The following is a 14,783-nucleotide window of genomic DNA, read 5'->3' on the forward strand; positions in this document are numbered from 1 at the left end:
CCCAGTGACCCCAAAGTCCCCTCAACGTCCCCAGTGTCCCCCCAGTGTCCCCAATATCCCCCCAACGTCCCCCCCGTCCCCCCCCAGGCCCCCCCCCCGCGCTCACCGCTGGCTGCGGGTGACGATGACGGCGCTGGTGATGGCGAAGGGGTCGCTGGGGAGCCCCAGCAGGGTCCAGCTGCGCACGGCGCCGGGGGGGGCCAGGAAGGCGGCCAGCGAGAACTGGGGGGCGCAGGGCAGGCCCTGCCCCCGCACCTGCGGGCCCAGGCGTCCGGGACGGGGCGGACAGGGGTCCCCCTGCAGCCCCCCTAGGGACAAGGTGTCCGGGGCTCCCCCCCGAGGGTCCCCCTGTCCCTTCTGCCACCCCCCCTGCCAGGGACCCAGGTGGCTGGAACCCCCCCAGCCCTCCCACTGTGGGGCCCAGGCGTCCGGGGAGCTCCCTTCACCCCCATCCCGCCCCACAGGGCCCAGGCGTCCGGGTCCCCCCACCACATGCAGCCCAGGTATCCCCCCCGCATGGGGCCCAGGCGTCCGGGTCACCCCCCCCGCCATGTGTGCCCCAGGTGTCCCCCCGGCGCGGGGCCCAGGCATCCGGGTCCCCCTCCACGTGTGGCCCAGGTGTCCCCTTCCCTGGGCACCTTGGGCTCCCAGGTGTCCCCTCTCATGTGTCCCCCAGGTGTCCCCTTCCCTGGGCACCTTGGGCTCCCAGGCGTCCCCTTCCACGTGTGTCCCAGGTGTCCCCCCCGGGCACCTCAGGCTCCCAGGTGTCCCCTCCACGTGTGTCCCAAGTCTCCCCGCCACGTGTCCCCCAGGTGTCCCCTCCCACGTGTCCCCTCCTCGTGTCCCCCTGGTGTCCCCTGGTGTCCCCCAGGTCCCCCCCTCTGGCACCTCGGGCTCCCAGGTGTCCCCCACGTGTCCCCCAGGTCCCCCCCCCTTGTGTCCCCCAGGTCCCCTTCCCGGCACCTTAGGCTCCCAGGTGTCCCCCCAATGTGTCCCCCAGGTGTCCCCCCCTGGGCACCTCGGGCTCCCAGGTCCCCCCCTCATGTGTCCCCCAGGTCCCCCCCCTCGTGTCCCCCACGTGTCCCCCCCTCGTGTCCCCCAGGTCCCCCCCACCCCCGGCACCTCGGGCTCCCAGGTCCCCCTCCACGTGTCCCCCCCTCGTGTCCCCCATGTGTCCCCTCCCACGTGTCCCCCCCTCATGTCCCCCAGGTCCCCCCCCCGGCACCTCGGGCTCCCAGGCTCGGGCCAGCAGCTCGTGGCGCTCGGGGGCGGCGAAGGGGCCCAGGTAGGCCAGGCCGGCGGCCGCCAGGACACTGTCCCCTTCCACGGTGGCCAGCGCCTCGTCCAGGCCCTGCGGGGTCACCCGCGTCACCAGGGCCACCGCGGTCCCCACTGCCACCACCGCGGTCCCTGGTGACAGGGCCGCCGTGTCCCCAAGCACCAGCAGAGCCCCAGCCACCCCCGAGGGCCATGGCCGCGGTGGCCCTGGTGATGGCACCTCCACCCCCCCAGCCACCCTGTCCCCGCAGGGCCACCGTGTCCCCGCAGTGTCCCCTTGGGCTCTGCGACCCCACCGAGCAGCAGCCCCATGTTTGCCACCCCCCTGGGGTAAAACTCCTACATTTACCTCCTCAGAGGGCGGTTTTGCCCCTCCCAGGGGTACTTCCCCCCCAGGGGCTACATTTGCCCCCCCAGGTGATATTTACCCCCCCCCCCAGGTGGCAGTTTTGCCCCTCTCCGGGTACATTAACCCCATAGGAGGTTGTTTTGGCCTCCTAGGGAGGACATTTATCCCTCGCAGGGGTAATTTCCCCACCCTAAGGGGTATTTTCACCCACCTAGGGCCATTTTCAACAACCATAAGGGGTATTTTCATCCCCTATAAAGATATTTTCACCATCACCCCAGATGTATTTTCATCCCCCATAGGGTATTTTCACTCCCCCTCGGTGTACTTTCACACCCCTAGGGGTATTTGCCCCCACTGGGGTATTTTCACCCCCTATAGGAGTATTTTTGCCCCCCGGGTGTATTTTCACCCTTCATAGAGGTATTTTCATCCCCCATAGGGCTATTTTCACCCCCCATAGGGGTGTTTCCACCCCACCTGGGGGTGTTTTTGCCCTGTCCGGGGTGTTTTCGCCCCCCATAGGGGTGTTTTTGTTCCCCAAATGGCTATTTTCACCCCCCCATAGGGGTGTTTTTGCCCCGCACGGGGGTGTTTTTGCCCCTCATAGGGCTCTTTTCACCCCCCATAGATGTGTTTTTGCCCTGCATGGGTGTGTTTTTGCCTGCCACGGGGGTGTTTTTGCCCCCTACAGGGGTGTTTCCGTCCTGCACAGGGCGGTTTTCGCCCCCCATAAGGGTGTTTCTGCCCAGCATCGGGGTGTTGTCGCCCCGGACAGATGTGTTTTCACTCTCCATAGGGGTGTTCCTGTCCCGTGTGGGGGTGTTTTTGCCCCCTGCAGGGGTGTTCCTGCCCCGCGCAGGGGTGTTTTTGCCCCCCACAGGGGTGTTCCTGTCCCGCACAGGGGTGTTTTCACCCTCCACAGGGGTATTTCCGCCCCACTTGGGCGTGTTTTTGCCCCCCACAGGGTGTTCTTGCCCTGCCCAGGGGCGTTTTCGCTCCATGTGGGGGTGTTTTTGCCCCACACAGGGGTGTTTTCGCCCCGTCCGGGGGTATTTTTGCCCCACGCATGGGTGTTTTTGCCCCCCACAGGGTGTTCTTGCCCTGCCCGGGGGTGTTTTCGCTCCATGTGGGGGTGTTTTCGCCCCACCCGGGGGTATTTTCACCCCCCGTGGGGGTGTTTTTGCCCCCACCTGCACGGCGCGCTGCCACCGCGTCCGCTCCCCCGCCAGCCCCTGGCCCAGCCGGGCCGCCCGCTCCAGCCGCGTCTCGGTGTCCTGCGCGCGCCGGCCCAGCTCCTCCTGCTGCGCCTGCTTCTCGCGGTACTCGCTGCGCAGGCGCTCCAGCCGCGCCGCCACCTGCGGGGACACGGCGGGGACGTGGGGGACATGTGGGTGACACGCGGGGGGACACGCAGGGCACGGGGGGGACACACGGGGTCACACGGGGGACACACGGGGGACACACGGGGGACACGCGGGGGACACACGGGGGGACACGCGGGGGGACACCCGGGGGGGACACGCAGGGGACACACGGGGGGACGTGGGGGACACGCGGCGGGACACGCAGGGCACGAAGGGGACACGTCGGGGACACGTAGGGGACACACGGGGGGACACGCCACTTCTGGGACTCGTCACACAGGCGCTCGAGCTGCTCCACCACCTGCGTGGGGACATGGAGACACATGGGACATGGGGGGACATGTGGAGTCACATGGGGACACACACAGGACATGTGGGGGACACGCGGGGGACGCCGCTTCTCCTGGGACTTGCCACGCAGGCGCTTGAGCTGCTCTGCCACCCACGCAGGGACATAGGGACACATGGGACATGTGGGGACATGTGGAGTCACATAGGGACACGTGGGGACACGCACGGGACATGTGGAGGCATGTGGGGTTATATGGGAACACATGGGAACATGTGGGGACACGTGGGGGACACGCGGGGGACACGCGGGGGACACGCCGCTTCTGCTGGGACTCGCCACGCAGGTGCTCAAGCCGCTCTGCCAGCCGTGCAGGGACATGGGGACATAGGGGACATGTGGGAACATGTGGGGTTACATGAGAACACACGGGGACGTGTGGGGACACATGCGGGACATGTGGGGGACATGCAGGGACATGCTGCTTCTCCTGGGACTCGCCAGGCAGGCGCTTGAGCTGCTCCGTCACCTGTGCAGGGATATGGGGACACATGGGACATGTGGGGACATGTGGAGTCACATGGGGACACGTGGGGACACACACAGGACATGTGGGGGACATGTGGGGGACACACAGGGGACATGCCGCTTCTTCTGGGACTCGCCACGCAGGCACTTGAGCTGCTCCGCCACCCGTGTGAGGACATGCGGACACATGGGACACGTGGGGTCACATGGGGACACATGGGGACATACACAGGACACATGGGAACACATGCAGGACACGTAGGGGAATATGTGGGGGACACGCCGCTTCTCCTGGGACTCGCCACGCAGGCACTTGAGGTGTTCCGCCACCCGCGCAGGGACATGGGGACACATGGGACATGCAAGGACATGTGGGGTCACACGGGGACACGTGGGGGACACAGTGGGGACACACTGCGCCTGCATGCAGGGTGCCAGGAAGGGACAAGAGAGGCCAAGAAGGGAGAGAAAAAGCCGGGTGGGGGTGCCAGGAAGGGCCAGCGCTGATGGCAGGGGCTGGAAAGGGCCCGGGAGGGGACAGGAGGGGACAGGAGGGGACAGCAGGGGACAGCAGGGGACAGCGCCCACCTCGCGCAGCTTCTCCTGCGCCTCGGCCTGGGCCGCCTGCTTCTCGGCCAGCTGGGCCATGGCGGCCGCCACGCGGATCCGCTTGGGCTCCACGACGCGGTGCACCCGCCCGTACGTCTGCGGGCCCAGGCGTCCGGGTGGGCCCCGGCGTCCGGGTGGGGCAGGGGGTGGGATGGGGCGGGCGGCGAGGGGGGCAGTGGGCCCAGGTGTCCGGGGGGTGACACCCAGGAAGATGGGGGGGTTGGGGACACCCATGGGGCTGGGGGGGGACAGCCAGGGGAGTGGGGACACCTATAGGGGGTGGGACGGGTGACGCTCATGTGGGCAGGGTTTGGGGACAGGGTGTCGGGGACACCCATGAGGGCAGGGGGAGTGACACCTATGGGGACAGGGAGGTGGCACCCATCGGGACAGGACGGGTCCCACCCACCTCCATGGCGCGCACCCACATGCAGAGCGAGCAGGCGGCGTGGGGCGGGTGGACTGGGACACCCATGGGGCCGGGGAGGTGACACCCATGGGGACAGGGGGTTGGGGACACGCGTTGGGGGACACCCACCTCCATGGCGCGCACCCACATGCAGAGCGAGCAGGTGGGACAGGTGGGCTGGGACACCCATGGGGATGGGGAGGTGACACCCATGGGGCCAGGGGACACCCACCTCCATGGCGCGCACCCACATGCAGAGCGAGCAGGTGGGACGGGTGGGCTGGGACACCCATGGGGATGGGGAGGTGACACCCATGTGGCTGGGCTGGGTTGGGGTCACCCATGGGGCTGGGGAGGTGACACCCATGGGGACAGGGGATTGGGGACACCCACCTCCATAGCGCGCACCCACATGCAGAGCGAGCAGGCGGCGCGCGAGGGCTGGGACACCCACGGGGACAGGGGGGGGTGACACCCATGGGGACAGGTGACACCCACCTCCATGGCGCGCACCCACATGCAGAGCGAGCAGGCGGCGCAGGGCAGGGCGGGTGGGCTGGGACACCCATGGGGACAGGGGAGATGACACCCATGGGGCCGGGGAGGTGACACCCATGGGGACAGGTGACACCCACCTCCATGGCGCGCACCCACATGTAGAGCGAGCAGGCGGCGCGGGTGGGCTGGGACACCCATGGGGACAGGGAGGTGACACCCATGTGGCCGGGAGAGGTGACACCCATGGGGACAGGTGACACCCACCTCCATGGCGCGCACCCACATGTAGAGCGAGCAGGCGGCGCAGGGCGGGTGGGCTGGGACACCCATGGGGACAGAGGAGGTGACACCCATGGGGCCGGGGAGGTGACACCCATGGGGACAGGGGACAGGGGACACCCACCTCCATGGCGCGCACCCACATGCAGAGCGAGCAGGCGGCACAGGTGGGCTGGGACACCCATGGGGACAGGGGAGGTGACACCCATGGGGCCGGGGAGGTGACACCCATGGGGACAGGGGATTGGTGACACCCACCTCCATGGCGCGCACCCACATGCAGAGCGAGCAGGCGGCGCGCGCCACCCTGCCCACCACCTCGGGCTGGAAGTCGGGCTGGGCGCAGTAGGCGCCCACGCGCTTCAGCACCCGCTCGGGGATGTTGTCCCGGTCCAGGTTCAGCAGCTGCTTGATGAAGTTGGGCTCCCCTGGCAGGGTGGGGCGGAGCAAATGGGTCCCCCGGGACAGGCCACGCCCCTCGCCGCAAGCCCCGCCCCATCACAAGCCCCGCCTCCCAGCCACAAGCCCCTGCCTGGGTGGGGGTGGGGGTTGCTAGCCCCTCCCATTAGCGCTCGGATCTCACAAGCCCCGCCCCTCCACGAGCCCCCCTCCAAGCCCCACCCACTTTGCCCAAGCCCCACCCCTTGCCCCAAGCCCCACCCTCTGCCCAAGCCTCAGCCCTTTGCTCCTCCTTTTCTTCCCAGTCTCTTTCCCATCTCAGGCCCCGCCCCCTCTCCTTTAGCCACGCCCCCACACAGCTGCCCTGCCTAGACACAGCCCCGTCCCTCTCCCAAGCCCCGCCCCTGCCTCCCCTGAGGCTCCACCCCCCCCACTGTTTGCCTGGAGCCGGCCCCCCTCCCCTCCGGCTAAGCCCCGCCCTCCCCCAGGCAGTGCTCAGCCTCAGCCCAGGTGGGCTCAATTCTCCGCCCCAGCCCAATAGGCTCCGCCTCTTGTTAAGCTCCACCCATCCATCAAGAACACTCCCCCCAGTTAGGCCCCGCCTCGCCCCCCCCGCACACCCAGCTGGCTCTTTGCCTCAGCCCACGTGGGCTCACTCCCCCTGCCCCTCCCGACCAGGCCCCGCCCCCCCCACCAGGCCCCGCCCCCCACGCACCCAGGTGGCGCTTGGCCTCGGCCCACAGGGGCTCGCTGCCCCGCCCCTCCAGCCAGGCCCTGCCCCTCCCGGCCAGGCCCCGCCTCTCCCAGCCAGGCCCCGCCTCTCCAGTTAGGCCCCGCCCCGGTGCGCACCCAGCTGGCGCTTGGCCTCGGCCCACGTGGGCTCGCTGCCCCGCCCCTCCCGGCCAGGCCCCGCCTCTCCCAGCCAGACCCCGCCTCTCCGGTTAGGCCCCGCCCCCAGTGCACCCAGCTGGTGCTTGGCCTCGGCCCACGTGGGCTTGCTGCCCTGCCCCAGTTAGACCCCGCCCCCGGTTAGACCCCACCCCCCGGTTAGCCCCGCCCCCGGTGCGCACCCAGCTGGCGCTTGGCCTCGGCCCACGTGGGCTCGCTGCCGCGCAGGATCATCACGGCCTGCAGCACCGTCTCCACCAGCCCCGGCGGGCGCCCGTACGACTTGATCTCCGTCAGGTCCTTCTTGTTCAGCGACTCCAGCGCCTGCCGCCACCGCCACGCCAGTGTCACCGCCATGTCACCAGCACCACCACGTCACCGGCACCGCCATGTCACCGCCACAGCAGCGTCACCACCCATGTGTCGTGGCCCCTGGGCTCCTTCCCTGTGTCCTTGCCATCCCCATGGCTGTCCCAGGGTTCCTGCCAACCTTGGATCCCCATGTCGCCACCCCCGCAGCCACCATGTCCCTATTTCTGTGTCCCCATGTCCCCATAACCCCATCCCTGCAGTGCCCACGTCCTCATCCCTGTGTCCCCATGTCCCCACCCGTGTCCTCATGACCCCACAGTGTCTTGCAGCGCCCATGTCCCCAACCCTGTGTCCCTGTATCCCCTTGGCCCCATCTCTGCAGTCCCCACAGCCGCCCTCCCTGGCGTCCCCATGTCCTCCCGCATGTCCCCACGGTGTCCCCATGGCATTCCCACAGTGTCCCCACGGCAACCCCACAGTGTCCCAATGTCCCCACAGTGTCCCCACCATGTCCCTGCAGTGTCCTCGTGGTGCCCCAATATCCTCCCGCATGTCCCCATGGTGTCCCCGCAGTGTCCCCATGTCCCTGTGTCCCCGCGGTGTCCCCGCACCCGCATGGCCTCCTCGAGGGCGGGCATGGCCTCGTCCAGGTCCCGCTGGGCCTCCTCGGCCAGCGCCCGGCACCGCTGCTCCTCCTCGCCGATCTTCTCACTGTTGGCGGCCACCGCCTGCGGGGGACCTCGGTGGGGACCTCGGTGGGGACCCCCAGGACCCCCCAGGACACCCCAGACCCTTCCAGGACCTCCCCTGGCCCCCAAGATCCAGGACCCTTGGGACCTCACGGGGACTCTCCAAGACCCCCAGGAACCCCTCCAGGACCCCTGGGTGCCCCCAGACTCCCCTGGGCCCCTCCAGGACCCTCCAAGAGCCCTGGGTGCCCCTTGAGACCCCCCAGCTCCCATCCAAGACCCCCAGGATCCTCCAGGACCCCCTTGGGCACCTCTAAGAGCCCTCCAGGACCCTGCAACCATCCCTAGACCCTTCATGTCCCTTCCAGGATCCCTCTAGGACACCTGAGTGCCCCCCAGCCTCCCTGGGACCCTCCAGACCCACTCTGGGACCCTCCCTGGAACCCTGTAGGTCCCCTCCAGGACCCTGAGACCTTCCCCAAACCCCTCATGGACCCTCCAAGACCCCTGGGACTCCATGGGACCCTCCAGGACTCTCCCAGGACCCTCAGGATCCTCCTCAGATCCCTGACGGACCCTCCACAACTCCGTGGACCTCCTGGGACTCCATGGAGACCCCCCAGGACTCTCCCAGGGCCCTCAGGAGCCTCCTCAGATCCCCCATTGACCCTCCTGAACCTCCAGGACACCCCAGGACCTCTCCAGAACCCCCGGGACTCCACGGGGACCCTCCAGGACCCTTGGGACCCCTCCAGGACCCCCCCACAGGGACCCTCCAGGACCCTCCCAGGACACCTGGACCCTCCTCATAACCCCCATGGACCTCCAGGACCCCCCGTGACCCCTCTGGGACCCCTGGAGCTCCATGGGGACCGCCCCAGGTCCCCTCCCGGAGCCCTGGGACCCTCCGGGCCCACCTTCCCCCGGGCCCCCCGCAACCCCCACGGCACCTTCTGCTGCTCGTCGGCCTCGGCCGTCTCGCGCCCGATGACGGCCAGGTAGTCCTGGCACTCGCGCTGGAACTGGGCCACCATGTGGCGCGCCTGGGCCAGCTCCACGGACATGGCGTCCGCCCGGGCGCGCGTCTCCTCGAGGCGCGCGAGGCCGCGGCGCAGCCGCCCCGCCGCGTGGCCCAGCGCCGCCCGCTGCTCCTCCAGCAGCCTGCGCGACACGGGGACGCCGGGGACACTGAGGGACACCGTGGGGACACCGGGGAGTCCCCCGGTACCCACCCCCTGCATTGGTGCCACCCCCTCAGATGGGTCTCTGGGACTCCCAAGACCCCCGCAGAGGTGCCACCAGGCACCAGGACCCCGTATTGGTGTCACCGGCCCAGATGTGTCCCCAGGACCCTGTATTGGTGCCATCCCCTAGATGTGTCCCTGGGACGCCATATTGGCACCACCCACCCAGATGTGTCCCTGGCACCCTGCATTGGTGACACCTGCCCCAATGTGTCCCCAGGACCCTGTATTGGTGCCACCCCCCCGGATGTGTCCCTGGGACCCCATATTGGCACCACCCACTCAGATGTGTCCCCAGGACCCTGTATCGGTGCCACCCTCCAGGTGTCCCTAGGACCCCGTATTGGCACCATCTGCCCAGATGTGTCCCTAGGATCCCATATCGGTGCCACGCTCAGATACGTCCCCAGGACCCCATATTGGCACCACCCGCCCAGATGTGTCCCCAGGACCCCGTATTGACACCACCTGCCCAGATGTGTCCCCAAGGACCCCGTATCGGTGCCACCCTCAGATACGTCCCCAGGACCCCATATTGGCACCACCCACCCAGATGTGGCCCCAGGACCCTGTATCGGTGCCACCTCCCAGATGTGTCCCCAGCATCCCGTACCGGTGCCCCCGGGCCGGCCATGTCCCCACCTGCCGTAGGTGCCCACGAGGTGCAGGAAGCTGCGGGGCAGCACGTAGCCGTGGCGCTGCGCCTCCGCCTGCGCCCGCTGCGCCCGCTGCGCCGCCGCCGTGTGCACCGCCGCGAACGCCTCGGCCACTGCGCGCCGCGCCTGCCGGGCGCGGGGACACGGCGTGGGGACATGGCACGGGGACACGGCGCGGGGACACGACGTGGGGACACGGTGTGGGGACACGGCGCGGGGACATGGCACAGGGACACGGCGTGGGGACACGACGTGGGGACACGGCGTGGGGACACGGCGTGGGGACACGGCACGGGGACACGGCGTGGGGACACAGCGTGGGGACACGGCGCGGGGACATGGCACAGGGACACGGCGTGGGGACACGACGTGGGGACACGGCACAGGGACACGACGTGGGGACACGGTGTGGGGACATGGCACAGGGACACGGCGTGGGGACACGGCACGGGGACACGGGAGGCATGGGGGACACGTGTGGCATAGGGACACAAGGGCCATGGGGACACGGGGGGCATGGGGACACGGCGTGGGGACACGGTGTGGGGACACGGCGTGGGGACACGGCACGGGGACACAAGGGGCATGAGGGACACGTGTGGCATAGGGACACAAGGGGCATGGGGACATGAAGAAAATGGGGACATGGTATGGGGATATGGGGGCATGTGTGGCATAGGGACACAAGAGGCATGGGGACACGGGGAGCATGGGGACACGGCATGGGGACATGCCATAGGGACATGGCACAGGGACATGGCACGGGGACATGGGGGGCACAGAGGACACATGTGGCATAGGGACACAAGGAGCATGGCGACATGGTGGGCATGGGGACACAGTGTGGGGACACGCCATAGGGATGTGGTATGGGGACGTGGCATAGGCACATGGCACGGGGACATGGGGGGCATGTGTGGCATAGGGACACAAGGAGCATGGGGACATGGGGGGCATGGGGACACGGTATGGGGACATAGCACGGGGACATGCCATAGGAACATGGTATGGGGACACGGCACAGGACAAGGGGGGCATGGGGGACACGTGTGGGATAGGGACACAAGGGGCATGGGGACACGGTATGGGGACATGGGGAGCATGGGGACATGGCGTGTGGACACATCATAGGGACACGGTATGGGGACAAGGGGGGCATGGGACACGTGTGGCATAGGGACACAAGCAGCCTGGGGACACGGTATGGGGACACGAGGGGCATGGGGACACGGCATGGCGACATGTGTGGCATAGGAACACAGGGGGCATTGGGGACATGCCGGGCACAGGGACCTGCGGAGCATGGGGACCCCCCATCCCTCCGTGGGTGTCTTGGGGGCAGGAGCACCCCCGTGGGCCCCCCCGGCGCGGGGCCGGGGTCTCACCTGGGGGTCGGGGCCCAGCTCGAGCCCCTCGAGCGCCGCGTGGGCCACCTCGAGCAGGGCCGAGCGGGGCCAGGGGCCCACCCAGTCCAGGGTGCTGCAGGCCAGCAGCGCCGGGAAGTCGCGCAGGCGGGTGCTGCGGGCGCAGCGTGAGCGGGGCGCCACGGCGGGGGGCGCGGGGGGCCGCGGGGGGGGTCCTGGGTGCTTGGAGGGGGGTCCCGGGGTGCGGGGGGGCGGCCCTGGGGTGCCGAGAGGGGGTCTTGGGGGTGTGGGAAGGAGTCCCAGGGTGGCCGAGGGGGCTCCCGGGTGCCTGGAGGGGGGTCCCGGGGTGTGGGGGGGTCCTGGGGTGCCAGGGTGGGCTCGTGGGGTGCAGGAAGGGGTCCCAGGGTGGCAGGGGTGTCCCAGGGAACCCAGGAAGGGGTCCCAGGCTGCCAGGGGCAGGTCCTGGGGTGCCTGGGTAGGGCCCAGGGTGCAGGGCGGGTCCTGGGGTGCCGGGGGGGTCCTGGGGGGGAGGTGCCAGGATGCAGGGGGTGGTCCCGGGGTGCCAGGGTAGGTGCCGGGGTGCAGGGGGGGTCCTGGGGCGCCGGGGAGTCCTGGGGGGAGGTGCCAGGGTGAGGGGGGTGGTCCTGGGGTGTGGGAAGGGGTCCCGGGTCCCCGAGGGGGGCGTCTCGGGGTGCTGGGGGGGGTTCCAGGGTGCAGGGGGGCTCGCAGGGTGGCGGGGGGGGATCCCGGGGAATCTGGGAAGGGGTCTCAGGGTGCCGGGGGTGGGTCCTGGGGTACTGGGGGGAGCTCCTGGGATGCGAGGGGGGTCCCGGGGTGTGTGGGGGGGGTCCTGGGCTGCGGGAAGAGGTCCCAGGATTCCTGGGAGGGGGTCCCGGGGTGCCAGGGGGAGGTCCCAGGGTGTGTGCAGGGGATCCTGGGCAGTGGGAAGGGGTCCTGGGGTCCCCGGGAGGGGGTCCCGGGGTGCCGGGGGGTGTCCCGGGGTGCCAGGGGGTGTCCCGGGGAGCCGGGGGGGTGGTCGGGGGTATCCCGGGGGGTCCCGCTCACCGGAAGGCCTCTCCCGCGGGGCTCACGCACAGCAGCACCCGCAGGTCCCGGCGCAGCCTCTGCGCCAGCAGCGCCCGCAGCTCCGCGTCGCTGTCCGGGGCCGGCGCTGCCGCCCGCAGCTGCGTCTGCATCTGGGGGGACATGGGGGGACGGGGTGGGGGGGACATGTTGGGAATGAGGGGCGCAGTGAAGGGGTGGTGCTGGGGACGCTGTGGGTCCCAAGGGGGGCGGGAGTCTGGGGGAAGGAGACTGTATTTGTGGATTCCTTGGGGGACACTGGGGACCCCATAGGGGCTCTGGGGACCCCGTGGGGGACATTAGGGACCCCACGTGGGCAGCAGGGAGCCCTTGGGGGATGGTGGGGACCCCGTGGGGATGCTGGTGACCTTACATGAGGAGCAGGGAGCCCTTGGGTGACACTGGGGACCCCATGGGGCACTGGGAACGCCATGGGGGACACTGGGTACACCACGTGGGGAGCAGGGAGCCATTGGGGGACACTGGGGACCTCATGGGGACACTGGGGATCTCATAGGGGCAGTGGGGACCCCATGGGCGACACTGGGGAGCCCATGTGGGCAGCAGAGAGCCCTTGGGGGATGGTGGGGACCCCGTGGGATGCTGGTGACCTCACATGAGGAGCAGGGAGCCCTTGGGGGACATTGGGGACCCCACAGGGGCACTAGGGACCCAGTGGGGAACGCTGGGGATGCCGCGTGGGGAGCAGAGAGCCATTGGGGGACACTGGGGATCCCATAGGGGCACTGAGGACCCCGTGGGGGACACTAGGGACCCCGTGGGCAACACTGGGGACCCCATAGAGTCACTGGAGACCCCGTGGGGGATACTGGGGACCCCACGTGGGGAGCAGGGAGCCATTGGGGGACACTGGGGACCTCATGGGGACACTGGGGACCTCATAGGGGCACTGGGGACCCCATGGGGAACACTGGGGAGCCCATGTGGGCAGCAGGGAGCCCTTGGGGGATGGTGGGGACCCCGTGGGGATGCTGGTGACCTCACATGAGGAGCAGGGAGCCCTTGGGGGACACTGGGGATCCCGTGGGACACTGGGAACGCCATGGAGGACACTGGGTACACCACGTGGGGAGCAGGGAGCCCTTGGGGGACACTGGGGATCCCATAGGGGCACTGAGGACCCCGTGGGGGACACTAGGGACCCCATGTGGGGAGCAGGGACCCCGTGGGGGACACTGGGGACCCCATAGAGGCACTGGAGACCCCGTGGGGGATACTGGGGACCCCACGTGGGAGCAGGGAGCCATTGGGGGACACTGGGGACCCTATAGGAGCACTGGGGACCCCGTGGGGGACACTGGGGACCCCACATGGGGAGCAGGGAGCCCTTGGGGGACACTGGGGACCCCATAGGGGCACTGGGGACCCTGTGGTGGATGGTGGGGACCCCAGGTGGGGAGCAGGGAGCCCTTGGGGGACACTGGGGACCACATGAGGGGCATTGGGGACCCCGTGGGGGACACTGGGGAGCCCATGTGGGGAGCAGGGAGCCCTTGGGGGACACTGGGGACCCCGTGGGGCACTGGGAACGCCAAGGGGGACACTGGGTACACCACGTGGGGAGCAGGGAGCCCTTGGGGGACATTGGGGACCCTGTGGGGAAAGCTAGGGACTCCATGTGGGGAGCAGGGAGCCTTTGGGGGGACACTGGAGACCCCATAGGGGCACTGGGGACCCCGCGGGGGACGCTGGGGACCCCACGTGGGCAGCAGGGAGCCCTTGAGGGACATTTGGGACCCTACAGGGACACTAGGGACACTGTTGGGGACACTGGGGACCCCAGTTGGGGAGCAGGGAGTCCTTGGGGGACATTGGGGACCCCGTGGGGCACTGGGAACGCCAAGGGGGACACTGGGTACACCACGTGGGGAGCAGGGAGCCCTTGGGGGACATTGAGGACCCCACAGGGGCACTAGGGACCCAGTGGGGAACGCTGGGGACGCCGCGTGGGGAGCAGAGAGCCCTTGGGGGACACTGGGGATCCCATAGGGGCACTGAGGACCCCGTGGGGGACACTGGGGACCCCATGTGGGGAGCAGGGACCCCGTGGGGGACACTGGGGACCCCATAGGGGCACTGGAGACCCCGTGGGGGATACTGGAGACCCCACGTGGGGAGCAGGGAGCCATTGGGGGACACTGGGACCTCATGGGGACACTGGGGACCTCATAGGGGCAGTGGGGACCCCATGGGCGACACTGGGGAGCCCATGTGGGGAGCAGGGAGCCCTTGGGGGACATTGGGGACCCCGTGGGGATGCTGGTGACCTCACATGAGGAGCAGGGAGCCCTTGGGTGACACTGGGGACCCCGTGGGGCACTGGGAACGCCATGGGGGACACTGGGGACACCACGTGGGGAGCAGGGAGCCCTTGGGGGATATTGGGGACCCCATAGGGGCACTGGGGACACCGTGGGAGACACTGGGGACCCCAGGTGGGGAGCAGTGAGTCCTTGGGGGACACTGGGGACCCTGTGGGGCACTGGAGACCCGGAGTAGGGGGAGCAGGAGGGGCATGTGG

General features: G+C 69.2%; 1 protein-coding gene across 1 annotated transcript; it reads right to left on the reverse strand.

The window, feature by feature from the left end:
- Window positions 1-106: 106 nt before the first annotated feature.
- On the reverse strand, window positions 107-12,366 carry LOC148590116 (dynein axonemal heavy chain 2-like; the record flags this gene model as incomplete). The annotated part of the gene is made up of 11 exons (XM_088539461.1): window positions 12,224-12,366; window positions 11,180-11,312; window positions 9,781-9,920; window positions 8,845-9,055; window positions 7,817-7,933; window positions 7,076-7,217; window positions 5,865-6,034; window positions 4,400-4,516; window positions 2,821-2,985; window positions 1,226-1,351; window positions 107-255 (listed from the first exon to the last, which is right to left on the reverse strand). Coding segments are annotated over exons 1-11 (1,613 nt in total), but the record flags the coding sequence as incomplete, so codon positions are not given.
- Window positions 12,367-14,783: the final 2,417 nt, after the last annotated feature.

This window comes from Tinamus guttatus, unplaced genomic scaffold (genome assembly GCF_059628265.1).
Source record: "Tinamus guttatus ecotype Peru unplaced genomic scaffold, ASM5962826v1 Tinamus_guttatus_pri_ptg001711l, whole genome shotgun sequence".
Lineage (NCBI taxonomy): Eukaryota > Metazoa > Chordata > Aves > Tinamiformes > Tinamidae > Tinamus > Tinamus guttatus.